Below are 27,500 nucleotides of genomic sequence, written 5' to 3' on the forward strand. Positions count from 1 at the left end.
TTACAGACAGACGAGCACATCGCAGCTGTCCACGCAGCTCCTCCCTCTGCTGCATCGATGCTCCGTCTTTATCACCTCCTGTTTACCCTCTCATTCATGTCGTCGTCTGTTTGCTCTGCGTGTTCGCGCCGTGCCTCTGTCACGATAGGAGCTTGCAGCAGGTACTTCTGTTTCAGGGCGCTGAGCTCTGGAGCAGAGACATTCAGTGTTCTGCTTGTTCAGGTGTTCAGCAGGTGTGTGATGAACTGCTCATTGTCTGTCACAGGGTGAACCGGCACGTCCACGCCCACTCTGAGCTGCTGCTCACGGACATGTATAAAAACATGGGGACCTCCACTCAGCCTGGCAGGGCCTCAAAACCATGGCCTCTGTGAATGCTGCGGTCACCACCTCCAGAACCATTGAGGTGGAGGGCAGCAACCCCTCCTCCCTCCCTGACGACCTCAACGCTTTCTACACCAGGTTTGAGACGGACAACATGGTAAATGGTAATGGCCTGCATTTGTATAGCGCTTTTCTAGTCCATAGGACCCCAAAGCGCTTTACACTACATTCAGTCATCCACCCATTCACACACTCATTCACACACTGGCGATGGCAAGCTACATTGTAGCCACAGCCACCCTGGGGCGCACTGACAGAGGCGAGGCTGCCGGACACTGGCGCCACCGGGCCCTCTGACCACCACCAGTAGGCAAACACGGGGTTAGTATCTTGCCCAAGGATATTTGGCAGCCAGGATGCAGCCTGGGATCGAACCACCGACCTTCTGATTAGTGGCTGACCTGATCATAAAACAGCACATTGTAAGAGCAACTGACCCCCTGATGGACCCTGCAGTTTCCTTACCGTGCACGCAGAGGTGTCGATGATGCAAAACTCTTCATCTTGGACTGCATCCACAAACGTCTGGAGCTCCCTGACTCCTCCACCAGACTTTGCTGGTTTCTCATCAGCCTTCGACACTCTGCAGCCTCACATCCTGCCCACTAAACTTTCCTCCCGATTTCACCTGATGATCAGCTGATCCTGTGGATATTGCTCTGTCACCTGGTGAAATATGCTGACGACACAGTTCTCCTGTCACTGCTGTCAGGCCCTCACAACACCACGGCCGCTCTGCAGGAGTTTGTAGAGTGTGACAGCTCAAACTTGAACTGAACGTGAGCAAAACCAAAGAGATGGTGGTGACCTTCTCGAGCAGGCAGAGGGATCTGGCTGCTTCAGTCACCACCACCATCCACGGGAAGCCAGCGGAGGTAGCTGAGGAGCACAAATACCTGCGAACCATCTTTGACAACCTCCTGAGATTCTCTGCCAACACAGAGGAGATTCTCAGGAGGTGCCACCAACGGCTACACCTCCTTAGGAAACTCCTTTGGAGTCAGCACCCCCATCATGATGACTTTTTACTACGCCTTCCTGGAAAGCATCACGACCTTCTCCATCACCTGCTGGTTCCACTCCCTCAGCCTTCATACAGGAACAGACTGCAGCGCACTGCATCAGCGTGCTCTACAGTCATTGGCCTGTCAGAACTCTGGCAGGTTTTCAGCCAACAGGCCTCAGACAGGCAGCCAAAATCATCAGCGACCCCTCTCACATTCTTCACCCCGCATTTCAATGGCTCCCCTCTGGGCGACGCCTCCGCTGCATTTCCTGCAGGACTGAGCGGAGGAGGAGCGCCACCTTTGTCCCCAAAGCAGCTCTGCTTTTTAACTCCAGCCGATGAGACCAGAAACATAAACTACTCTCTTCTTATACAACCGACACTTTATTCTTTTAGTCACTTACAGTTATTTATTCAGCTTTCAGTCTCTTTAATTTTAAAACTGTATTAACTGTGTATTTATTATCTCACTCTTATCGCCTGTTCTTATTGTCCTCATCTTCAACATCGTGCTGCTCTGTTGTTTGTTAAGTGGGGATAAATAAAGTCTCTCTGATTCTGAGGTGACCCACAGCCGTGCAGGGTGTTTGTCAGCTGAGAGACGTATTAGCACCTTTAACCTTTAACCTGACCCTGCGTGTCATTGTGGCACACTGAGGAGCTGTAAATGACATCAGTGATCGCGTTTAAACTAGTTTCATCATCTCAGTTAAAAAGATTCTGTTTCTATAGGACTTCATGTTAACTCCAGCAGGTATCAGTTTATTTTACAATTCAGGCTGTCGTGTTTATGTCTGGTTAATCCCGATTATTTCGTGTATCTGACCTTATTCCAGAATATTTCAGGTTATTCCAGAATCAGGTTATGGGAGCTCGGTAAGGCCCGGTGTCGTTTTGATGTTTTCTGGCTACAATAATCTCGGGACAGATATTTAATTTTGACACCTCCCTTCCAGGCACATATCCTCTACATGATGACACACATCGTGGTCATGGAAACTGTCTGCATTGCTGTGGCAACGGATAAGGATGTCACAACGACTGGGCCATCCCCTGTGGCGAGCTCCACTATAAGGCCACAGGCGTTTTCTGCGACTGCATGTCAGGAGGTGGGTGATGTTACCACAGAGTCACACGCCGATTCAGTGACGACAGCGAAACACCGCCTTCACGTACGTGTTGCAGGTTCCAGCGCCAGCGCGCCTCCAGCTCTCAGGCTGTTAGCTTCAGACTTCACCCTCAGCAGCTCTGCACACCGCCACAGCAGGCCTCACTGCCATCTTTAAAGCTTCCCCTTCACTCCTGCTGCTCTCCTTCTGTCTCTGCCCTGCAGCACCCTGTGCCTCACTAACAGCAGAGAGGAAAAGTGTTATCAGTTATCAGCTGTAATCCAACATCACAGCAAACAGCCCGAAGGCCGGTGAGTCGGAGCGCTGCACATCGAGCAAAGCAAAGCTGCCTGAAACATGAAGCGTGGCAGCGAGAGGCAGTGTTTGTCCTCTGAGCTGCACTCACAGCTCTGTGATCATGACAGAAGCCACTGCAGCACAAACACAATTACTCTGAGGTCCAAATAACATTACAGGCTCGTTTCCAAAGCACACGCTTGGCGCAGCATCCAGCTGATTCAGTCTGAAAGCACAAACCAAACATCGTGTTTCTGTCCTCGCACGCCCTCCGAGTAATGCTGGGCTCACACTGTGCGATTTTTGGCCCATTTTGAGCCGATTTTTGAGTCGTGCGACCGTTTTGGACTTCATCGTGCGTCGTGTAGTATATGTGGGTTAACGAGACGCGATTAACACCTCACGACCAGCTCCCGATCATCAATCGCTTGGTCGTGAGGGTGTCACCGCAGTTTGTCACACAGTTGGATTTACATGCTGCTCAATCACAGCTGCCTGATCATGTTTTTCATTAGCAATTTAGCAAAGTTGGTGGTGGTGGTGTGTCTGTGTGAGTGAAAGACAGAGAGGGAGAGAGAGCGACAGAACTTCTGTTATAACCTTCATGTTATGGAGGCACAGTGTGAGCACTCAGGTCGCATCAGAGCATCGGGCCGTATAGTGTGAGACCTGCATCGTGACCTATGAACTTCTAACCCCTGCGAGTCAATCGTGCAGTTTGAGCAGGAGCTGAATCGCGCGACTGAAAAAAATCGCACAGTGTTTGCCCAGCATAACGAGACTCCAGCACAAGAGAAGCTGCCCCTGCAGCCCGATCTCCAATCACAGACGAGCAGCGAGCCCACAGCTACAGGCCCCTGCAGCCTGCTCCACACTCAGATGGTGAAGCAGAAACCAGGACCGGGGGAATCTTTTTATTTTCAGGATCTCACATCACTGTGAAGACAAACACACACTGATTCAGGAAGGCCTCCACCTCCGACCACATCAGAGGCACCAGCTGATCTCGCTCTGGAGCGCTGCTGGCATCAGCGTGTTTACACTCACTCCAATACTCCACCTGTTATTGTGAATATTACAGCAGCAGGCAGACAGCTTCCTGCTCCCACCACAAAGCAAGACGCTCGCATTCACACGTGTGGGAGGTGCCCATTCACTCTCACACACACACACACACACACACACACACACACACACACACACACACACACACGGCGGATATTCATATCTTGTGGGGATATCTAGTTGACGTAACCCTTTCCCTGGCTGCTCACCCTGACCGTAATCCCGACAGCAAAAGCACAGGGAATTATTTACTGCATGCACACGTTTGTTTGGTCTGACTCCAGGCCTGAAGCTGTCCTGTACATGTAGCTCTACCCACAATGCACCCTGACAGCTGGGTCGGAGGCTGGAGTGTGTCTCATAGAGATGACAGCAGTGTGTGACATCACTTCCTACTAAGCACAAATCTGCAGCTACCACCGGTCACATTTTCCCCACCTTGGTAACCACGCCCACCAAAGCCACCAAAGATCATCTACTCACATGCGTGCAGGGAGAAGTGTTTGCGCTCTGAGGATCCCGAGTTTCCAGCGGCCGACGGGACAGGGGCAGCCACGGACGACCCCAGAGAGCCCACCGCAGGACGCACGCTGGAGGCCACGGCTGCCGAGGAGCTGGAGGACTCGCCTCCTTCTCCCAGGAGGTGCTGGATGGAGTGGAGCTGGAAGCAGGGGTCGGACAGCAGGACGGCGGCAGCTCGGGATACCCTGAGAGGAGAGAGAGCACCGGCTGAGGTCAGACCTGCGGCTGTGAACACACACAGTGTGTGTGTGTGTGTGTGTGTGTCACTGTGGTTCCTCACAGCGTTACTGGAGGCCAAGGTAATGCCATCCAGAGTAAGAATCTGGTTAGATACCATATTTCTAAGATTTTCAGGGCCGAGTACAATAACCTCAGTTTGATCTGAACTAAGAAGCAGAAAGTTAGCGGCCATCCAGGTCTTTATGTCTTTAAGACATTCCTGCAGTTTAACTCATTGGTGTGTGTTATCTGGCTTCATGGACAGATAGAGCTGGGTGTCATCTGCATAGCAGTGTAAATGTATGCTATGTCTTCTAATGATGCTGCCTAAGGGAAGCATGTATAATGTAAACAGAATTGGTCCTAGCACTGAACCCTGTGGAACTCCATAATTAACCTCAGTGTGTGAAGAGGACTCTCCATTTACATGCACAAACTGGAGTCTATTAGATAGATATGATACAAACCACTGCAGTGCAGTACCTGTAATACCTACAGCATGTTCTAATCGCTCTAATAGGATATTATGGTCGACAGTATCGAACGCTGCACTGAGGTCTAGCAGGACAAGCACAGAGATGAGTCCACTGTCAGAGGCCATAAGAAGATCATTTGTAACCTTCACTAAAGCTGTTTCTGTGCTGTGATGAGCTCTGAAACCTGACTGAAACTCTTCAAATAAACCTCTGCAGATGATCTGTTAGCTGTTTGACAACTACTCTTTCAAGGATGTTTGATATAAAGGAAGGTTGGAGATGGTTGCTTTATAAGAAAGCAGCAAACTATTTCTCCAGGCTAAATGATGATCTTCTAAATTTGTGACACGCTATTTCCTGCTTTAGGTATTTATAGGTGCTTGATAGGTGTTTGAGAATTATACCACGGAGTGAAATACTTCTTCTGATTTGAGGCTTTATTTTTCACAGGGGGCAAAAATCTGCAGAATCAAACATGCAGCACTAGCCGCTGTGACTCAGGGCGCCAAAATAAGCTTTTAAAGTGAAAAACAGAAGCGGTCACTTCCCCTCTTGTTTGGATGCAGATGTTGGCTCGTTGCTCAGCGGTGAGCAAACTGGGTAGAGTCCCTCACAGGATGATCTCTGAGGGAAGCATGGTGACATTTCCCTGTAAAACCGCCCGTGACCTTATCTTTTCAGCCTCTCGACACGCCCCCCCTCCACGGTCCTGTAGGCTGCCGTCATCCACACAACTGAGTCACAGAGCTCAGCTGGAAATGTCGCCGGCTGTGTTTTGAGTCCATCGTGTTCCCTCGTTAATAATAAACCAGGAAAGGGCAGCGTGTTCAGAGCTATGGCACTAATGATACACGGAGCACATGAACAGGAACGTCACAGGAAACGGGACGTCTGGGAGGGTCAGGAGAACAGCCGAGTCAGCCATGGCCTCACACCGTTGACTTCAGCCTCAACTTCACCTCTAATACATCCATCCTTCCTTCAGCAGCTTCAGTATAGATGAATAAACACTACATCAGTAGTCACGTGTCACAGTCTAACCAATGACAGCAGTGCGTGGTAGAGAACGCCGTGTTCTACCTGCTGCTGGACTTAATAAAGTTTTTATTGTGTGGAGCTGCTTCAGTCGGACGTTACAGGACGTCCAGCAGGGTAGGATCAGGGTCAGAGGTCAGAGGTCAGCTTCAGCTCTTCAAGGGCTCGTGTTCATGTTAACCTTGGGCTGAGATCAGCTTGCGTCCTCCTGCAGGGCGGGGCAACGACAGCAGAAAGGCAGGACGCACGCCACCCGGAGACGCCGGGCTCAGACGTCTGTGTGTGTGTGTCTGTAGTGTATGCGCATGCTGCATGTGTGTGTTGGTGTGTCTGTGTTTATCTGCATGCGTGTGTGTGCGCGAGCGTGTGTTTCTGCATGTCTGAATGTGTGTGTGTGTGTGTGTGTGTGTGTGTGTGTGCAATGTTAATCCTGTGACAGCAAATCAGCATAAAACACACTGTGACTGAAAACCAAAAGACAGGGACACACACACACACACGGCTGAGAACAACCCGGAGGAGATGGCGTTCATGGAGGGAGGAGCCACAAAGTATTCATGGTGTCATAGATTGAAATGCTGGAGCCCCGCCTCCTCCTGATCATCACACAAACCATGATCATAGTATCATTTTTGTTGACTCTGTGAGTAAAATCACAGGAGCGTTCATCTCACTGCTCCTCACGCTCCTCCGAGGAAACACACGGCGCCTCCGAGAGAGGAGCAAGGAGGAGGGAGGAGACGGAAACAAAGTGTGAGCCTGAAACAAAAAGAGACGGAAAGCAGCAGAGCAGCAAAAACAGAGAGGAGGAGGAGCAGGAGGAGGAGCAGGGGGAGAGAGAGAGAGAGAGGGTTAATCCAGAGTGGAGGAGGAGGAGAGGTGGAGCTGGGAAAGCACCAGAAGCGACAGACGAAGCTCACATCTGAGCCGAGCGCAGTCAAGAGACGGAGGCAGCAGCGACTGACACACACACCTGCACACACACAGCAACATCTGTGAGGGAGCAGCGAGGAGCGCGCTCAGTGCGGCCAGAGACAGCGCAGGGCAGCAGCAGAGCGGCGTGGTGGACGAGTGTGGAGCAGACGGGATGCCGACCTCACTGAGAGTCTGATCCCAGGATCAAACTGAGGCGCTCGGAGCTCGCCATCGTCACAGCAGCAGAGACTGAGTGCGGAAAGGAAACTCCCGGAGCGAGCAGAGCTGAAGGAGGACGCCCACGGAGCAGATATGGGATGAAAGGAGGAGACAGGAAGTGATTTCTGACTTTTCTGTGTGATAAATGGGACGACAGGGACAGGTGTTCTGACATCGCAGCACACCTGGATCACTGACAGAGGGAGTCTGTGCTGGGACGCCTCCACCTCACATAACCCATTTAGGCATCTCCTCTCCTGGCGTCTGCCGGGTTGGCAGGTGGACAACATTAACCGAGTTAGACCAAACAAACAGCCTGGAGGCACACTGAGCGCGCTCCACAGCCACGCTCTGAGAGGAGACGATGAGAGGCTCAGAGTGAAGGACGCGCACAGACTCGTACACTATGAGCAACAGCAAGCTTCCTCCGCCTGCTCTGTGTTTACGTGTCGACCATGTTACGCCAAAATGAGATGAATCGCGGCGCACGAAGGATGTGAACAGCAAACTGAGGCTCTTTCAAAGTAAGGGACACACGCTGGTGGCATCATGTCGCACGTCGGTGGTCACACGGAATTCCTGCAGGCTGTGGACTCTCCGACAGCGTGGCGGGCTGCTGTGCTGCTGTTGGTATGCCTGCAGCTGCACCGGCCGAGCCCCGTACACGCTGCCGTCACCTCGTCTCGGGGCTCCTATCGGGCGGGCGGCTGCATTTGCGCCGCAGACATCTTCAGCTGCACCACCCTGACTCTGAGACACGTTCCCGGAGAAATGCCGGTTTCCACCGTCACCCTGGACCTCAGCCACAACCACATCACGCAGCTGGAGGACGGCGCCTTCCAAGGACTTCTTCAACTGGAGACGTTACGTTTGGCCCACAACCAGCTGACAGCGATCATGCCGGGAGCGTTCAGAAACTCGTCCGGAGCTCAGCTCCGAAACATGGACCTGTCATCCAATCATCTTTGTGTTCTGGAGGAGCATTACTTCCAGGAGCTGTCAGGGTTGGAGGAGCTGCTGCTGTTTAATAACCGGATCTCGCGGGTGGAGGGCAGACCTCTGGCTGGACTGACAAACTTGCGCAAGGCTTATCTGAGCCACAACCGCCTCACAGACTTCCCCTTCTTTTCCATTCAGAAGCACAGCCACCCCCACCTGTCATTGCTGGACCTGTCCTCAAACCGCCTGTCCAAACTGCCCCTGGAGGACATTTTGGCCCTGCCCCATTCGCTGCAGAAGGGGCTCTACTTGCACAACAACTCGCTGTGGTGCGAGTGCCCCATGTACAGCCTGTTCCGGTCCTGGGAGCAGCAGGAGTTTGAGTCGCTGCTTTTCTTCAGGCAGGAGCACGTCTGTCTGGTTTACGGGAACCCGAGAGGCACTGTGCGCTTCCTCCAGCATGGACGCTACCTGGAGAAGTGCAACCTGAGTGCCGTGACCCAGAAGAGGAGTGTTACTGTGACGGCGGGGAAAGCGCTGCTGCTGCACTGTGCCACCACTCTCTCCGGCCACGCCATCACTTTCCTCTGGGTGTCGCCAAGCTTGGAGTCGGTGCTGCCCCCGGGGAATAACGGGTCCTTAAAGATGTTCTCCAACGGCAGCCTGGAGATCATGGCGGCACGCGAGAAGGACACCGGGATCTACTGGTGTCTGGCGGAGGACCGGCAGCATCACCGCAACGACACATGGGAGGTCAACGTCACGGTGTTGGCGGATAGCAACGACCCCCAGGAACCGTTCAACACGGGCTTCACCACCCTCCTGGGCTGCGTGGTGAGCCTGGTGCTGGTGCTCATGTACCTCTACCTGACGCCTTGCCGCTGCCCTCCATGTCTGAAAGCCCCGCCCCCGGCCACGGCCACCCCAAGTCTGGGAAACGAGGCTGGGGCGGGCAGCGCCCAGTCCTCCATCCTCACCCCCACCCCGCCGGCCAGCACGGAGGGCCCGGGCCGCAAGGTCAGTACCAACAAGCATGTGGTGTTTCTGGAGCCAATCAGAGAGCAGCAAAATGGCAGGCTGAGGGCAGGGCCGGGACACCTGGGGCCAGGGTTACTGCTAGGGGCAGAGCAACAGCCACGGCACAGGGCAGGGGAGACAGACTCCATTATGTCTGTCTTCTCAGACACGCCCATCATGATGCCATAGCAACGCACCACCCCCACTCCCCTCTCACTCCCCCTCACCTCCTCCTCCACCTGAGCACAACTCCGGCATGGACCCACAGGCCACGGCGAGGCTTTCATCCAAAACATCCAAGTGCAATTTCACAGATTGATACTGTTAACCAAAACCCTCCAGAGCAGACGAGCCCGCCGCACCCAACCAGCGCACCGTGACGGGCCGCAGAGTTCAAACCAAAGATAGCATGACGGGGTGCGAGGACGGACTGCACCCGAGCGCACGGCTGTCCCTTTAAGCACGGCTTGTACCTTTAACAAACGTTTACGATGCCTTGTTGTCTCGCTCAGAGGTGAGAGACCTTTTGTAGAGCCTTTCAGCTTCTTTCTGTTCGTAGAGCCAGTCGCACTGTAGCCCTGTCACCGCGTGACGCCACAGAAGAGCAGCTTTTAGCCAGTAAAAATAGAAACTGCCCCTCCTCCTCGTCTCCCTCCACTCTGGAGTTCAGTTACTGTCATCATCAGTCAGATCACGAATTATAGAGATGAATAAATAAAAACATCAGCTGGAATGATTCATTCAGGGGGCGGGGCCATTGTTGGAACTTTGTGAAACTTGTTTTGCCTCAGTCATGTGATTACCGACAGGCCAATCAGCACAGACGTGTTTCTGTTATTGTCCTCACTATATTCACTGCTCCTCCTCCTCCTGTGTGTCGTCCTCTCTGCATCTGTGTGTTAATAAACCCGAGTATCTGCACTGCCCAGCTCACTGCTGTTATTGTCTCTGACCAGCACTCAGCCTCTGCACAGTGTGTGTGTGTGTGTGCGCGCATTCAGATTTATATACAGACATCTTTACTTCTATACACACACGTTTTCTTTTTAATAATTCCCTAATTTACATCCCATTTTCATCCTGTTATTTTACCACTGCACAGACAGAAAACACAGGTCTGAATAAACACAGAAATGAGCAGCTATTTGTATTATTATTGGGTGTTTTTGCTCAAGTAGTTTTTTCTTAATGTTTATAAAATTCTGGTCAGAAACCTTGAAAATCTCTTCATCGCGTGCAGAAATGATCATTTTACAGATAAAACAAACCCTGATCGTACAGGTGTGAGTGTGAGGGCCGCTGCGAGCATTTCATTCAGCAAAGTCATCTAAACGCTTCAGAGCGAGCGTGTGGGCGTGGTCAGAGTCGCTCTCATGTTTCACACGTGAAATCAGAGACGCCACAGACACACTTCACTGCAGCTGCTTGTTAAACAACATCTCTGACCAAGTTTGGAGCGGCGTCTCCACCGCCATCATAATCACCAGCCAGCGTGGCGCCTCCTCGGAAACACTCTCTGAAAGCTGGATCAGAGGGACAGCAGGACGGCCCGCCGGCGTGGGGTAAGACCTCCGCAGGACCGTGGATCAATATTTATCATGAGCCGTCAATATGTCACTACGAACCCCGAGGTCAGAGCCTCGCTGCCCCCACAGGGACACCTGCAGCACCTACTGTCATTAAAGAGTGTGTGTGTGCATGCGTGCGTGCGTGCGTGAGTGAGTGAGTGTCTGTGTGTGTGTGTGCGTGCGTGCGTGCGTGAGTGTCTGTGCGTGCGTGCGTGCGTGCGTGCGTGCGTGAGTGAGTGAGTGAGTGTAGGGGGGGTGGCTAAACTACAGATGAGCATCACGAGCTGACCTCAAGATCTGAGGATGGTCAGAGCGATCGACAACAGCTGATCATAAACGTGCTAACTAGCATTAGCATCGTTATTCCCAGTGTGCATGTAGGCGACAGCAGCGCTCTGTGGCGAGCAGAGGAGCCGATGGAAACTCGTAGTCACAGTAGGGAAGCTTCAGGTTACAGCTGGAGCTGCAGCTCCTTGGAACGAGTGTTATATGACTGAGTGTCCTGGTGACACGCTGCTCTCCAGGTCTCTGTACAGGACAACACTGGCCCTGTTTACATGATATCAAAGCCAGACTCTGCAGCACCAGCTAGCAGTCGCTGACCTTTCAGAGTAAGAGCGAGGAGGTTGGTATGGAAGCTTGTTCCCACCACCATCTATAAGGTGAAACGCTCTGCCAATCAGAAAGCTCGGTGAAGCGAGATTGACGTAAACGCTGGAGAACTTAAAGCTGATTGTTTGTTTTTGCTAAAAACTGCGAGCGCCTTCTGCTTGCACGTAACCAGGAAATGATGTCGTTCATGCAGCTTCCTTATTGGCAGAGCTTCGAGTTATTGAGCTTCCACAGGTCGGCCCTTAGACTGACGCACACACAAAGAATCGCTCCAGAGTGGGATTCTGGGGAAGCTGCTTTATCCTTTATAAAGTTAAACAGGCCTCCTGGAATTATTTGGTTGTTTTAGCTGTAAAAGTGTCATAAAATCAGCTGTGAGCTTTTGTCCCCGTCCTCAGGATTGCTGCGTCTTTCCACATCTGGTAGCTTCTTTCTCTACTGTGAGCGTAATCAGGATTAGTAACAGAAAAGGACTGAATTGAAATGTTACAGTTTTTACTCAAAGAGGCAGAAAGAGAGACTGTACATGATTACAAGACTTACAGTCTGAACAACAACAAGTTTGTGACCTTTGACCCTGTGGTTTGTTTTTGGGCATCTCTTTTCTTCCCCGGTACACTTCCTCTCAGTCTGTAGCCAAAGGCCTACATCGCACTGCTGACACTCGTGCTCCTTTTATGCAACATTTTCCTGAGTGGATAATAAACCCAGCCTGCTCTGCCTGCATGTCCTGCAAGCCTCAAATACACCTGCTTTACAGGTGCTGGAAGAGGGCGGGGCAGTGTTTGTCATACATGAAATAAACATGGCATAAAACAATGTTCTATGAAACCCTGTTATCAGGGCTTACATCCAGCAACTCTTATTTTTATATAAAACACTAAAAACATCAAAAATAAAATCATTGTAAGAAAGAAAAACGATGTCTGACAAAGCGTCAGTTTTCTGTGCGCCTTCGTCTCTCTCAACCTTCGTCTTCGGGCCGCTGTGACGCAGTGCTTGGGATTACCCGAAGGACTCTAATATCAGCGCAAATCATTCAAGAGTTACGGTACTTTAAAGAAACGTTGGAAAAACCTGTCGCCGGTGACGGGATGGGGGCTGAAGGCTTATCCAATCAGCAGACAGCTTTCCTTGGGTGACGCGGTCGACCTGCAGCTCCTCGTTGAGAATCATTCTCCTAATGTTTCCTCTGGGCGGCGCTGTGACGCTGATCGCAGCGCCGAGATCTGTGTATCGAGCGAGGACAGTCATGAACTCTTCACAAGAGACCGCGACCTCTGACCTCAAGCTCTTGATATTCAAACACATCTCAGATTTTTGGTAGAGCCACCTCTGAGGCATCTCAGTTATCATGTTCTCAGGGTGTGCGCGGCCGCCTGGCTGAACAAGCAGCGACAGAGTCAGCCTTTCCTGTCACACACTCTTTACATGATCCCCTTTATACTTCACAAGGTGTGCTGTGCCCCCCCACACACACACACACACACCATTTTCTTCACGCTGTTTTCAAATCAACACAACAGGAAACGAGCTGAAGCTGCTGATTGCTCTGCACGTCCTTCAGGGAGCGCAGAAAAGGCCGTTTGGCTGCAGCCAATCAGCTCACACCTCACCAGCACCACGGGCAAGTCAGGTGGAGGGGGGCGGATGGCACCCGTCAAAGCCTGCAGGAAGTTTTCACACTTCATTAAGAAGCTCGACACATTCGAGCGGAACCACACAGACGGGCTCCGATTCATCCCATCACACACACGAGATCACCGCCGTCATCCTCCCACAGGCCGCAGACGCCAGCCGCAGGCGGAACCACAACCCCAAACGAGCAGCTCGGACCGCCGGGATCAGCCGAGCCTCAGGATTGTTTTGTGGAATAAGTTAAGATCGTTTCCTTCCAAAGCGCCGTTTTCACGTCTCACCGGAGGTGGCGTTAACTACCGTTTGACGAATCGGTCCAATCACAGCTCATCATTACCGGGCAGCGCTGCAGGCTCTGAGCTGGGGTTTGTGAGATACACGCAGGCCGAGAAAGAGCCGGCGGGACTGAAACGAGCCAATCACAGCGCTCCAATCAGCTGATGATGAGCAGTGGAGTGCTCATCAGAAGGTTAGATTGGCTGCTGTGCATCTCCTGCCCACTCAGGGGTTAATGTAAGTGGGAGCAGCAGTGATGTGGTGCTCTTATGTAACACTGAAGGCAGAGCAGCCATCAAATATTCAGCAGGTCTTCCCTCACGCTCAGTGAGGCGGCGGCGCCCCGAGCAGCTCGCTGGATCAGCACGACACACCAAAACTCTGCGAGCAGACTCAGGACCAAACATCCTGCTGCTGCCCGCGCTCGTTGTTAGCAGCACCTTCACAGCCTAACGTCCCGATCTGCTGCGACTTCCTGGGATATCGCCGAGTTTGTTTGAGCTGCGTTTACGTCGGGGAACGAGGAGTTACACTGAAGTTCAGGCTGCCTTTGTGACAGCAGGGCAGAGCTTACACAACACAAGCTCCACCCACCTCCATAAGGGACAGCCAATCAGAAGAAAGTCAGTCTAAAAGAGGGAGGGGCTAAATCAGCCCAGAATCAGACAAAGAAGGATTATTATGAGCAGTGAATCATGAACAGATGGTGGACTCCAGCAACAACGGTTCTGGAGGGTTAGCCGTGGCAAACATGGCGGCATTGCAAAGCTGAGGCCAAGCGAGGCGTGCAGATGCCAGAAAGCAGCAGGCAACGCGACGCTGTGATCTGAAAACCTCCCTGAGCCTGGTGTGGCTGGAGGTTTCTTCCTGTTAAAAGGAGTTTTTCGTGCCCACTGTCACCAACGTGTTGCTCATAGGGCGTGGTCTGATTGTTGGGGCTCGTTTGTAGTTTCAGCAGTTTTCCACATCCTGGATACAAATACAAACACGTCCTCGTTTGCTGAGAGAGGAAAGCTGAGCGGTCACGGTGTGGTACAGGTTGAAGCACCTGGAGGTGACTGTTGATGTGGTGCCTTTTAAATAAAGCTGTACTGAATTACTGCCTCGCGCTGAGACTGGACTCGTCGGTGAGCTGAAGCTCTGAGCTTGAAATTAGCTGCAGCAAAACAGGAAGTGCTACACGTCCCTATTTTAAATGCTCAGCCTCGTGAACAGGAGGATATTCTTGTTGTGTCAGTAGAGCTGGGCGATATGAGATTTTTTCATATCACGATATGTTTTTTTCATTTCAGGCGATAACGATATCTATCACGATATGAGCCAAATAACTATATTTGTAAGATTTAAATGTGCCGTTGCTCACAAGGAAAATGTGAAATAATCAGCAGCTTGTTTTTATTTAAATATTTATTTCCCATAATAAGTTCAACAGGGTAGATGTACTTAAGGAACATGAGACTTTTTCAGATAAATAAAGGCAAATATTACAAACTACACAAAAGGCAGCCGCTAAAGCGTTTAAGTTTCAAAATAGAACAAATGAAACAGACTAAATTGTCAATTCCACTTAGAAACAAAATATTAATTCTAAAAATAAATCTTAGTTTGTTTTACAGAAGAACAGACAAAACTGACTAACTTTTGTCAACATCAAATAAACTGAGAACTAAAAGGAAATTCTCAATCTCTCCTTGTTGTATAGCTGAGCTTTTCAAACAGTTTTAACAGTTACTTTAGTCTGACAAAAGCCGAATGACGAATCAGCGCTTCCAGTCAGAGACCGAGGCTACGTCCACACGTACACGGGTATTTTTGAAAACGGAGATTTTCCGTTTTCGTTTTAAAAAATAATCCCGTCCACACATAAAGGCAGAAATGAAGGAAAACGCTGCTATGAACATGCCAAAGCAGCAGGTGGCGCTAGATTCCTAACCGTGCAGAAATGTTGGCCAATCAGAAGTCTAGAAGCCTCGGTGGGAAAAAGTAAACAAAGCTGGGGCATAGAAGCAGAACCGAGTCGTATGTGTGGAGGGACAGTAACTGTGTGTATATGTAAGCATTTAAACACTGCAGAGAGTAGAATTAACAGTATTGTAGAAATTCATTTCACCGAAACAATAACGTGGCGCACAGTGTGACGCATGCACCAGTTTATTGTATTTCCAGACTTGCTTTCGGCACATTTACAGTGCACGCTGCTCTGTTTTTTGTCAGACTTGAAATAGCCGAAATACCTTCACACTACGGAACTTCTATGGCTCTTCCGTTCGACAATCTCTCCGGCGTTGGAACCATCATCTGTTTTCTCTTCGGTCACGCTCGGTTGATTTTTCTAGTCGGCACACTCATTTCCTCCATTACCCGCTGGCTGCTTCCCAAACAAACACACGTGCGGCTTGGCACTTGTGCTGTACGTAACAAGTCACGCGACGTGACGCTGCGGCTGTGATTGGTTCGGCTCTGCGCTACTTAATTTGGATCGGCTGACCTTTTTTTTTTTTTTTTTTTTGTTTTTTGAGGACAAGAGCGGCGAGGTCTATCGCGATAGCTTAATTTCTCTATCGAGTAAAAGTTATATCGCGATACATATCGTTATCGTTCTATCGCCCAGCTCTATGTGTCAGACACGAATCTGCTCCCAGCTAACGGCCGTGGATGAGTCCAGCTGACAGGAGACAGTCGGCCTCCTTCACTCCATCATTACAAGATTCCAGTTTCCTCACTTTAACACACAGCTCTGATTTGTCGTCTTAGCGAAAGGCCTCGCTGATGTTTCGCTCTGCAGCGCCACCTACTGACAACAGGAAGTCAGCCTAAAGCGATGAGTGTTCCCTGAATGAAGCAGTGCGCTGTGTTTCCTGTGAGCAACACACAAGAGTGCAGGCATGACGATATCTACACGACAGTAGGGTAACCTCAGTCAGCCATCTGGAACGAGCTCCCACCTGAGGCTCCTCCTCCTGAGGCTCGCCTAAAACATCTGCCATGAAAAATTGATGAGGGCAGAGTGAATCAAAGCCCCGTGGAAGAATCCAGCTCTGCAGCTGAACCGGCCTGAACCTCATCAATCATTCATGGATCCAGATGTTTCACCTGAGTTTCTGATCACTTTATCAATCAGCTCCGTCCTCAGGTCTCCGCTCGTGCGTCAGTGTTCCCGGCTGGTGCAGGTACACTAACAGCAGCGCACCTGGGGCTCATTACAGCAGCTCTGTTCTGCTCATCTGTCAGAGTCACAAACGACTGATTTATTAGAGGAAATCCAGTCCTGTGGCTGCTGTTCAGCTGCTTTCCCAACAAGGCAGCTGACCGGCGGTCTGATGGACTAACGCCACCATGTTGGACCAGCCGGGGCAGACTCCCTGCAGAGGCTGTGTTTACTGTTCATACCGCCTTAATTACACAAGATGTGATTTCTTTAAATGTGCAGGCGAGCCCTCAGAGTCCACGAGAGCCTCAGAGCAGAAACAACACAAAAGTGGAAAAACATTCGAGCCGAGTTCATCAGATGAATAACCCGTCTGGCAGGCTGATGATCACAGATATTCATCAATAATCAGGAGATGAACCGTGATCTGAACATGGCTGAGCTTCCAAACATGCGAGTCCCGTTTCTGCTCTTCAGATCAGATTACAGGCCCCCGGGCGAGCAAACGACCCCTGAGCTCCTTCATTCAGAGCTGCTACCAAACCCCGCCTCCTCATCAGCGCCGTGAGGCACGGATAATCACGGACGGCATCAGCTCAGCGGAGCGCCTGACACGTCAGGATGTAAAGTGAGAGAAATGCTTAAAAGGTGCCGGTCGCATGTGTTAATAAAACCAATCCAATGGTGGATCCAGTTCATTTCCTGGAGACAGAGTCCGAGCCTCACGGGCAGCATCGGAGCAGACCCCTCCTCCTGGATGTCATGTGACGCCTGTAGTTTTTACAGACCCATCCCCTCCCCCCTCACAGGATTATGTTGCCTCCTTCTTACATCACACATCAGATCCAAACATCCGGGACACGGCTCAGGAAACAAAGACCGGAGCGCTTTTAAGGCACAGACAAACCCCACGAAGATGGAGCAGCTCGTTACCAGTCAGCGCGAGGCCGGACCAGTTTAACCAGCAGAGGACCAAAGTTCCCTCTAATGTTTCATGTGTCTGAGCACACAAACTCCCTGAGCGTCCCTTGGACCACTGTGAGCGACAGCAGACGTGTGCACTGTGGTCACGCCAGCATCCAATCATCCAAGTTACATGTTTATTAAAGTAATCAAATTACAGCGTTTATGTTAGACGACTTTTCATTAACTGCTTTAGCTCACTGACAATGAGAATGTAAAAAAGATCTTGTCCATGTGTAGCATGTTAACACTATTGGAAGGAAAAATAACTTGAACTCCAGTTTTGAAAACACAACTTTCTTTATTCTTTCATAAAGCTCTGACTGTATTGTGAGTCTGTGGTCTGGGAGAGAGTCTGTAACTCTGTCTGCAAATACAGTAAATAATGACCAATGTTGGGTAATTAATTATGTAGTTACTTCTTCAAAAAAGTAACTGAGTTATGTAAACAACAAAGATTTTTGCAGCTGTTTACCTGAAAATGCAGCCAAGGCGTTTCTTAAACAAACATTTCAAACTATTTACAGAACAATCAGCTGTTCTGCATCAAATCTGATGCCACACAGATTATTTGTGCCGCTCCAAAAATAATTTGTGTCCACTATGAGATGAAGGAGAACAAAAGCCTGATACCTGCAGGCCTGACAGCAGCAGATGTGTCACTGCTGTAACACCTGTAACACTCAGCAGGCGCCTCATTGTTCTGACACACACAACAAAACTACTGACTACACTACACACTAACTACACACTGACTACACACTGACTACACACTAACTACACACTGACTACACACTAACTACACACTGACTACACACTAACTACACACTGACTACACACTGACTACACTACACACTGACTACACACTAACTACACACTGACTACACACTGACTACACACTAACTACACACTGACTACACACTGACTACACACTAACTACACACTGACTACACACTGACTACACACTGACTACACACTGACTACACACTGACTACACACTAACTACACAAGATTTGTGCTAAACGTCACAAATGTCTCACATCTCAAACACGCCGTCACTCCTAAAACGTCCCCCTCCCTAAATAACTAAATGCCATGTAGCCATATCATTTTTTGATTGGTCCACATGGTACATTTTTCCACCAATAGGAAAGGGCGGCGTTTGGTTTTTGCTCACAGGCTTTCGAGCGTTTTCCTTATAAACGTCAACCACGTTGATTAGCTGCGTATATACGAATGTGAATCGCGTGATTGGCTGGACTGTGGGATGAGGCGACATCGTTCTGATCCCGTACGGGAGCAGCCAGTCACTGACTAACACTGCAAAACAGAATTGATAAAGTTTAATTTTAATTCAGCTTAGATTTGTTTTTTTTGTGGGCACAGACGTGCCAGCAGTGCGCAATCGTGCACGCGCGCAGCTTAGAGGGAACATTGCAGAGGACATAGACCAGAGGTATGAAGACGAGCTTCTGTTTAGTTCATGTGTCGGAGGAAAGGCTTTTCTTCCTGGCTTGATGAGAGCACACGGAGCCTCTTTCAAAGTGTGCTGTCACAGTCAGGATCACCGAGCACGTCTGCAGGTCGGCTGTTATCACGCTGGACTACAGCGCTGATCAAAGGTTCTCCTCACTCTACGATGCACCAGTGTTTGTCTGCACATAACAGCGTTTAAACGGTTCCTGCAGGCTCTTTGTTCGCCCGTCACACACACGCTTCACTTGTTTCCATGTTTTTATTCAATCTGTGTAAAATCCCAAAGAAAACACAGTGTAACATCAAATTGTATTTTTGCTCCAACGAGGTGATTCCCAAACTCTACGGCAGGTAAACTGGATCAGAAAGACCCGACACAGGACCTGAGAGACGATCTGGACCTTCAGCTGATCATCTGCTGCTCACTGAAGTCTCATCAGAGACGATCAGTGAAGGACGGCTGTCAGGAAGACGTTCTTAACGAGGGGACACGGGAGGGAAGGCAGAGGTCTGAAAATGACACGAGAACTGGACGATGGATCCACATCACGGTCAGTGTGTACGAGGAGGTCAGGAGGCGGCACGGTGGAGGCTCTGTCATGGTTTCAGTGCTGTTGGAGACCTTTGATAAACTGATGAACTATCAGAGTCTGATCCACCAGCCAGGAACATCTGGAAACAGCAGCTTGTTTCAGCATGACAAAGATCCAAACACACAGTCAGTGCATCAAAGCACACGTGGATAGAAACACACAGAGCTCCACATCACTGAAGCAGTGTGGGATCATCCTGACAGAACAGCATGAGAGTCCTTCAGGGAGCCTGAAGAACAGTTCCTGAAGACCCCCAGAGACCCCGCCAGAGCCCCCCCCAGAGAGCCGCTCAGAGCCCCCCCCAGAGAGCCGCTCAGAGCCCCCCCCAGAGAGCCGAACTCTGTCTTTGCCTAACATTCTGCATTTGCTTGTGTCTGCAATAAACGACTGCACGTATTTCCCACAGGCTTGTAAAAATAAGAAGTGAAGGGCGGTTTGAGTCAAAACCCTGTAGGCGTGGCTGTTCAGGCTCAGGTGTGTGCGCTCTGTGGGTGAACTGTTCAGGCCCTGTGTGATAACCTTAAAGTGATAAAATGTCTCCTCCTCTTTTCGTCCTCAGATCTTCTCCTCTGTCGGGGCCACGCGGCCTCCTTCCAGCCTCATTTCCACGCTGACACGTGACCACGGGAAGGACAAGAAGCACGCTTCAGAGCAACGACACGCACGTACGCGCAGATGCACCGACGAGCGACTCATCTGAGGGTCTTGAACACCGTGTTTAGATGTTTAAGAACTACAAGCACGTTTTCACATCATCGTTCACGTCAGCTGACGCAGAAAAAAGCCGATGCTGTAATCCTGGTTCTTCCATTTAGGTCGGACCTCTGTGTCGTGTCACCCGCATGCTTTCAAAAACACAAGAAACTGCTTTATTGGTCACGTACACAATCACACAGATGACGTGACCGAGCTGCGGACGGGCTGCAGACGTAGCCGCGCCATTCCAGGCTTGGTGTTTGGCATGGGGGCCGAGCCAGGACCCTCACTGGATACTGGGAGGGAATCAAACTTGCTCCAAAGGTGTGTGGTCTTAACACTACACTATCCAACACAGACGAATCACAGCCTCAAAGCAGTGCATGCTGGGAAGTGAATGCTCACCGTAAAGTATTCACAGCTCTGAGAGTCACACTAAAGATGAACAGGCACGCTCGGTGTGACAGAACTGCCACGAAACTAAATGCTGATAACTGGGCTCTTCCTGTTAAAGGGGAGTTTTTCCTTCCCACTGTTGCCAAAGCGCTTGCTCCATGGGGGCGTGGTCTGATTGTTGGAGTTTCTCTGTTTATCGTAGGTCTTCACCTTACAGTACGAAGCGCTTTAGGCGACTGATCTGGGGCTCGTGAGCGTGAGCAGCATGGAGGGTTTTTACATTCGTTGTTTCACATGTTGTTTGCAAATATAAACACGTCTTTGTTTGCTGGAGAAATTAAAGCCTGACCTCACCATGTCTGTGATGGCGGTTCCCCGGAGAGCGCCGTACGTGATGTTCAGTAAAACGTGACAATAAAGTCTGTGTGTGCCGTGTGTTTATTAAAGACGTTCAGCTGCTGTTTGAGTCTCTGATCGTGCTGCTTTCAGTTTCACGCTCTGAGCATGCTCTGTTTAAGACGTCATCATCATCAGGTGACTCCCCGCAGCGTTCTCCGGAACAGCCGGCGTCGCCACTCTGCACTGCTACAATGACGCGCCTGCACGCCCGTGTCACGAGGTGTACGCTACGCTTTGTTCACACAGCATCAACAAGACAAGTTCAGCCCTTCGGATGGAGGTCAGGTTTACGGAGGCGTGCAGGTCTGAGTGCAGCGTGGAGATGAACGGCAGGGATGCTGGCGTGTGGCGGTGAACTGCCCGACTGTGAGCGCGAACACTTGCTCGCCACAACTGTAAGTACAGCTGGGCGTGACGTGATATTCACTTTACTAGGAACCCCAGAAACCTAAGCTTCAGTGAAACGCTTTCACTCGACCCTGAGAGAAGAGACATTGATGACCATCAGATCCAGGCTGCACTCACTCCGTTTCACAGGAAACATGATTCACCATAAAAACATGGGCTGATCGGCCCCAGTGCACAAACTGGAGGGTCGTCAGAAACCAGGCCGGTGCACACGCTAGCATTAGCCATCTGTTATCATTAACGTAGCAGCTAGCGGACAGTAGTTGGATAAAGATGAATTGGAGCTCAGCGGGAGATCGAGCCGTGACAGAGCAGATTACGGACGCGTGGACCAGGAGGGGAGTGGAGGACCAATCGGACGGTTTCAGGCCTGAAGAGCTGAGGACCAAAGAGCTGCACGCTTCCGGCTTCATGTGTTTCTGGCTGCGTTGGAGCAGCTGTGAGGTCAGTTTTAGCTAACGGCTAACTCACAGCACACGTTACCATAACGCTCTCGGCAATAACGAAATGGTTTCCATGTGTTAGCCATCGTCGTGCTGTTAGCCATCGTCGTGCTGTTTGCCATCGTCGTGCTGTTTGCCATCGTCGTGCTGTTAGCCATCGTCGTGCTGTTTGCCATCGTCGTGCTGTTAGCCATCGTCGTGCTGTTTGCCATCGTCGTGCTGTTTGCCATCGTCGTGCTGTTTGCCATCGTCGTGCTGTTTGCCATCGTCGTGCTGTTTGCCATCGTCGTGCTGTTTGCCATCGTCGTGCTGTTAGCCATCGTCGTGCTGTTTGCCATCGTCGTGCTGTTTGCCGTACCCTTTGGTCTAAAATACATTTCACCTTCAAATCTGTGAAGAGCTTTTATTCATTTCAGTCTTAAGCTCTTATTTTGTTTACTCTTAACTTCTAATTGGAAAAGAACACGTTCATCTTCTTCATCATTACTTTTGGGGTCAAAGTCTTCCCCGTGGTATCGAGTCACGCCGTCACCTCAAAGCTGACCCAGCTGCTCAGCCTGTTTTTAGCGAGCAGCGCAAATCTCTGCAGGCTGGAAAAAAGAAGCTCCATCCCAGAGCGCGGTGCAGGCCTCTCAGGCTCCACAGCTGCTAAGCTAATTAGCCTCGGTCTCAATCTAATCTGCAGGAGGCTGCAAGCTGCTGCTGATCCCTCTCAGCCAGAGCTAATGGACAACAATTAGCACCACTGATTTTCTGCACAATGGAGCACGGAGGGGGGGCTGTTAATAGCTCTGATGTGAACACAGGGTGGGGGGAGTGTGTGTGTGGGCAGTGATGAGGCTCATAGTCCACACAAGTCGAGCACGATCAATCACAGCAGCAGCGCTGCCTTTATGGAGATCCTGTGTGTGTGTGTGTGTGGGGGGGGGGGGGGGGGGTGGCTTCAGGCGACGGCAAGAAGAACAAACATCATTAAACAAATGAAAACAGGACGCTTGTCTTTCCAAACACGCCAGGATTACGCCTGCTGTTCATGCTTCAACCTTAAAGGCTGTCACTGCTTTTATAAGTAAATATGTTTATGCTGTAGGTGCGTGATAGGTTTGTAGCTTGAACCTATTCGCTGGAATGTTGAAGACAATATAATTACACCGCAAGCAAGACACGAAGTAGGCAAAGTTCTTCATGTTTCTCGTGCACGGGAGAGAACCGGACAGACGCCGTTCCTTCGCTTGACCCCAGTTGCTCTCGTCTGTTCCCCCGTAACACTGCTCTTTTATTGAGGTTACGTGAATATGCATAGGGTCATTAACATATGATGTCTACATACACACAAAGAGTACCTTGTGTGTGTGTGTTACTGCTGATCAAAGGGTCCTATAACATGAAAGCACAAAAGCAAACATCCTTGGTCAGGAAGAGGGTAGTCTCACCCTAGATAACACGGTGAGGAAGTCCAGCAGTTAAAGCACTTAGACTAGAACAGACGTAGCTACGTTAATCCTACCATAAAACAATAAGACAAGGTACGACCTCTCCCATGCTCCCAGAGTGCTCTCTAATGCACACAAAGTTTGCAGACTATCAAGGATCAAACCTCTACCAATCTACAACTAATATAAAACTCTAAGCATATATAAGTAGATATTTCTAAGCATAAATGGCAATCAACAATACAAAACCTAACAGTGCGGACCCTGCAGACAAACCCCAACAATCAGATGACATGTGAGCACACGCTTGGTGACAGTGGAAAGGAAAAACTCTTATCAGGAAGAAGCCTCCGCCAGAACCAGGCCCCCCACAGGGAGCCAATGAGGAGAAGCCAGCATGGTGGAAGTCCGAGCTCTCGCTGCAAACATCTCCAGATGTCTCCCATGTAACAAAACATGTCACAGCACGCTGCACCTCTGTTCTGGGCCCGGGGCCACATGTTTGACACATCTGTGCTGGGGCGAGGACCCTGCATTAATGGACGGAAACATCGATGGGATGTGGCGTGTCAGCTGCTCGAGCGCACACAGCCACCATTAGAATGCGGACGCTGTGATGGGAGCAGCGAGGTGAAGGACAGGCCTTCATGGGCTCAGGGCCGAGTGAAGCAGAGGCTCAGCAGCTGAAGCCTTCTTTGCTTTAACGAGTCAGCGACTGGCACTCTTCCAGCTCCACTCAGAGCATCGCTAAAAACGGGACAGTTTCTAATGCGTCTCTGTGTTTAACGGCTGTAAGCTCAGCTGTTTCTTCCTGCTCTGACGTCCAAAAGCACCACAACCTTTTACTCTTTCTGGAGGCGCAGCCGGTGGACGAATGTCAGTCTGATACCAACGCTTGTATCAGCATCAGATCAATATTTGATTCTGTCCTCTGAACAGTGTTAAATCATTCTTAATGAACAAACATCCGTCAAACATGCTGAGAAACATGTGTGAACCTTTCTGTGGTTTATTTACAGCCTGCAGGCACGTTTACGTCCAGCTCTTCAAAATAAAAGCTGAGAGGTGTGTTTTATTGTGGAAAGTAAAAGTCAGTGATGGTTCATGTCATAAATCAGGACACACTGCTCACACACCTGTGACGGCATCGATGCTCCTCACAGATGGAGCAGGAGGAGGCGACATTAACCAGCTGATGAACCTCCAGCTGTGTGACCACAGGACAGCGACGCCTGACCCGGCGTCCTGAGTCAGGACCGGACCGATCCAAATATCGGATCGATGTCTCCTTAATGAGAGCTCCTCTGCACCGCACTTCCTTTCAGACTCGCTCTTATTACATTTCATTCAAAGTGACAGGGGAGGGGCCTGTCCAGGCTTTAAACAGGCTGAGGACATCCCCCGTTTCCCTCCACCTCGCCAGGCAGGAGCCGGCCCCGCCCCCTGCAGACAACGCTAATGCCTTTATTCGTTTCTCAGAGTCCATTAACGGGCACTAAGCCTTCCTGCGGTCTCCATCACTGCAAGCTCCCAACACTCTGCAAACCTCATCCATCTCCAACCACTTATCAAAGTTACAGTCACGACTCCACCTGGAGACGCTCCGTCCGAGGAAGCTTACAGGAAGCGGGGTTCACGCCGACCTCGTCTCTGCTTTACCTTGACCTAAAAACACAGATGCAGACGCGTCTGCAGTACTGCGCCCTGAGCAGCGCCTGCAGGTGCAGCGCGCCTGTCAGAGCGCTGAGCAGCAAATAACAGACACAAATAACTCAGCGCGCTGCGGCGGCGCAGAGAGGAAGATGATAATTCCTGTTAAAAACACGGCGTTACCTTTGATGTGAAAACAACACAAAGTGAAGTGTTACATAAAGATGGGGGAGGTGACAGAAGGAGGGCGGCGTGCAAATGAAGAGGGAAGACAGGAAGTAAGTTCACGGCTGATTCGAGCTCAGCGAGCGTCTGAGCGGCACTTCAAACGAGTGTGACCTGGATTCATTCATCAGGCCTCAAAAACGCCAAAACTTCACAGATCACACCTCTGACTCCCACAGCTTCACGCCAGGCAAACAGGAAGTCCCGCCTTTCAGCGTCGGCTCGTCTTAGACTGTACGTTCAGCGGTGAGCTTCCTGCTTGCAACCCGCCGCCGTCACTTTGACCTGCAGTTCATCAGGAAAACGCTGACACATCAGAACAGCCCCGATAACGGCGCCACAGGCTCCCTGCCAGCACCTGCCAATCAAAACCAAGCACACCCAGTGATTGGACACTGTGCTGAGAGGCGGGGCCAGGTGCTCAGAGTGAGGAGGGTTTCCTGGATTCACACTAAGCTTCTTATTTCAGCCGCGGCGTCACGGAGGCGTGCTGAGCGTTGGAGGTCATTTGGACGTGTCCCCCTGCACACCTGAGCGTCACGCTTACAGGCTGCCTCGCTCGCCCCACCGTGAACTGTAAACAACTCATTTTTGTGACGCCCCAGGTGGGCAGGGTTGAACAAACAGCTGCGCGGTCACGCTCGGGTGGAGCTTCCTGGGCAGCAGAGCAGACGTCTCACGGCAGGTAAGCTCGACTCCATCCGTCCTCCATAAACAGCAGAGTGACGACAACCTCGCGTTATGAGTTTGTTCCAAACTGAGCTCGGAGAAGCAGTTTACCTGCTCAAACACCTGAGGAGACCGACACACCTGAGCCTTCATGAGTTAAACCTGAGCTTTAGCTTCAGTGGGAGGAGCTCTGCTTACTGAAGTAATATGATGAAAACCACGTGGACGTCACACCTGCATCACCAGCGCCGCCTGGTTTCTCTGATGACATCAGCAGTCAGTCAGGAGATGATTGGGGACATTTACCAATCACTATTATCGATCACTGACTGTGACCCCGAGCCACGTATGGATTAGTCAGCAGCTCAGAGGTCAGAGGTCAGGAGGCCTGAGCATCATGTGACTGCTATCAAGCTCACATTAGAACACAGTGTTTCACACACAGGATCCAACACCAAGCAGTTACTCACATACAGGGCTCTTAATTTGAAAAGTCAGTGGTGCACACACACGCAGAAGCAGCCGTGGCCCGAGCCCCCGGCTGACCCTAACCAGCAGAGCCAGAACCAGAGAGGAGGTCTTACCCCTGCCGGTCTCCGTCCACCAGGATCCGAACCAGGATGCCGGTAACAGCCACCAGGATGGGGTAGTGGTCCACGCTCTCCAGCCCTGCAGGAGGAACAGAGTTCATCAGAGTGGCACGACTGCGAATCCGACCGGATGATGGACGCTGAGGGGGCGTGTCTCTCATTGTTATTCCCATAACCCTAATATCAGTGATCCTGGCCTGTGATGCGTTGAGCTCCCTCCTTTCACAGAGCGTGACATCACGTGTTCTCACTAACACGCTCCATGTTTTTAGTTGTTGCCGTCTGTCATTCACACTCTTTAAACCTTTAAACCTCGTGCTCCTCGCACGTCCTGGTCGGACGGAGTTCAGGCGGAGCTCTGGATCACACCTGCGTGCATGAAAGCAGCACGCAGGTGTGATCAGGCCTGCAGGTGTTTGATGGATCAGGTCACTGTCATCATATTTCAGAGCGTCTAAAGCAGAGACGGGCTGCTGATCAGTATTACTTGGATCCTGCCATCAGAGCCGGCCCACACACCTGATTGGAGGCCTCGGCGAGGCGCGCGCACACCTGCAATTAAATTATCCCAGAAATAACCTGGAAAGGTGTCATTATCATTATCAGGTGGTAATAAGAAGGCTGCTTCCAGTCGGCTCCAACTATAAATCATCAGCGCTGCGACAGACGGGTGACCTGTGCAGGTGTACCCTGCGTCCCACCCCCACAACACACACACACACACAGTTAAAGGAGGCGATGACCTCCCTATAAACACGGTGGCTGTGTGGGCGGAGCGAGTGAGGATGTTGCTGAGGTCCAATCAGCTCACAGCAGTGATGATAACAGGAGTGAAATAATCAGCTGGGCTAAAGCAGAGTTAAACGTTTATTTTTGAAAAGGTGAGGTTACAGCACGCCGCTCCTGTTATGGCACAGCGACGTTTCCATCAGGAGGAGCGTGAGGGCCTCCCGCTGAGCGCCATCAATGAATCACACGAACTCACAGCGAGCCAACAGCTGGAAGAACCAATTAAATAGGCAGGAAACCACACGTGGTTATTGTCCTCCTGCTGATGGACGCTGACGCTTCTGCTGAAGGTAAAAACCTATTTCTGTCAGGAAGCAGGATGTAG

At 50.8% G+C, this 27,500-nt stretch overlaps 2 protein-coding genes and 1 long non-coding RNA gene across 4 annotated transcripts in view; 2 read left to right on the forward strand and 1 right to left on the reverse strand.

Annotated features, from left to right (window-relative positions):
* The window catches only part of rnf123 (ring finger protein 123), a 107,149-nt gene that overhangs the window by 36,581 nt on the left and 43,068 nt on the right, over window positions 1-27,500 (reverse strand). The window contains exons 35-36 of the mRNA XM_085275351.1: window positions 26,381-26,465; window positions 4,345-4,568 (exon numbers count right to left, since the gene is read on the reverse strand). Of these exons, the coding sequence (XP_085131477.1) occupies window positions 4,345-4,568; window positions 26,381-26,465 (309 nt within the window). The remainder of the gene's footprint in view (window positions 1-4,344; window positions 4,569-26,380; window positions 26,466-27,500) is intronic.
* amigo3 (adhesion molecule with Ig-like domain 3) lies at window positions 7,002-20,995 on the forward strand. 2 transcript variants are annotated; one of them, XM_085275348.1, is made up of 2 exons: window positions 7,002-9,203; window positions 20,037-20,995. In XM_085275348.1, the coding sequence occupies exons 1-2, from the start codon at window positions 7,797-7,799 to the stop codon at window positions 20,175-20,177; spliced, it is 1,548 nt and encodes a 515-aa protein (XP_085131474.1). In that variant the 5' UTR covers window positions 7,002-7,796; the 3' UTR covers window positions 20,178-20,995. The 2 variants fall into 2 exon arrangements, with proteins under 2 accessions (XP_085131474.1, XP_085131475.1); XM_085275349.1 differs by lacking the exon at window positions 20,037-20,995 and adding an exon at window positions 19,213-19,334.
* Window positions 24,904-27,500, forward strand: part of LOC146575140 (uncharacterized) — a 4,047-nt gene continuing 1,450 nt past the window's right edge. Inside the window, exon 1 of the long non-coding RNA XR_014892534.1 lies at window positions 24,904-27,500. This exon is cut by the window's right edge and continues 518 nt beyond it. This is a non-coding gene — a long non-coding RNA (uncharacterized LOC146575140).

The sequence above is a fragment of the Mchenga conophoros genome, linkage group LG5 (genome assembly GCF_057382185.1).
Source record: "Mchenga conophoros isolate Kocher_MC1m ecotype Shallow Benthic linkage group LG5, M_conophoros_male_GT1.1, whole genome shotgun sequence".
Classification (NCBI taxonomy): Eukaryota; Metazoa; Chordata; class Actinopteri; order Cichliformes; family Cichlidae; genus Mchenga; species Mchenga conophoros.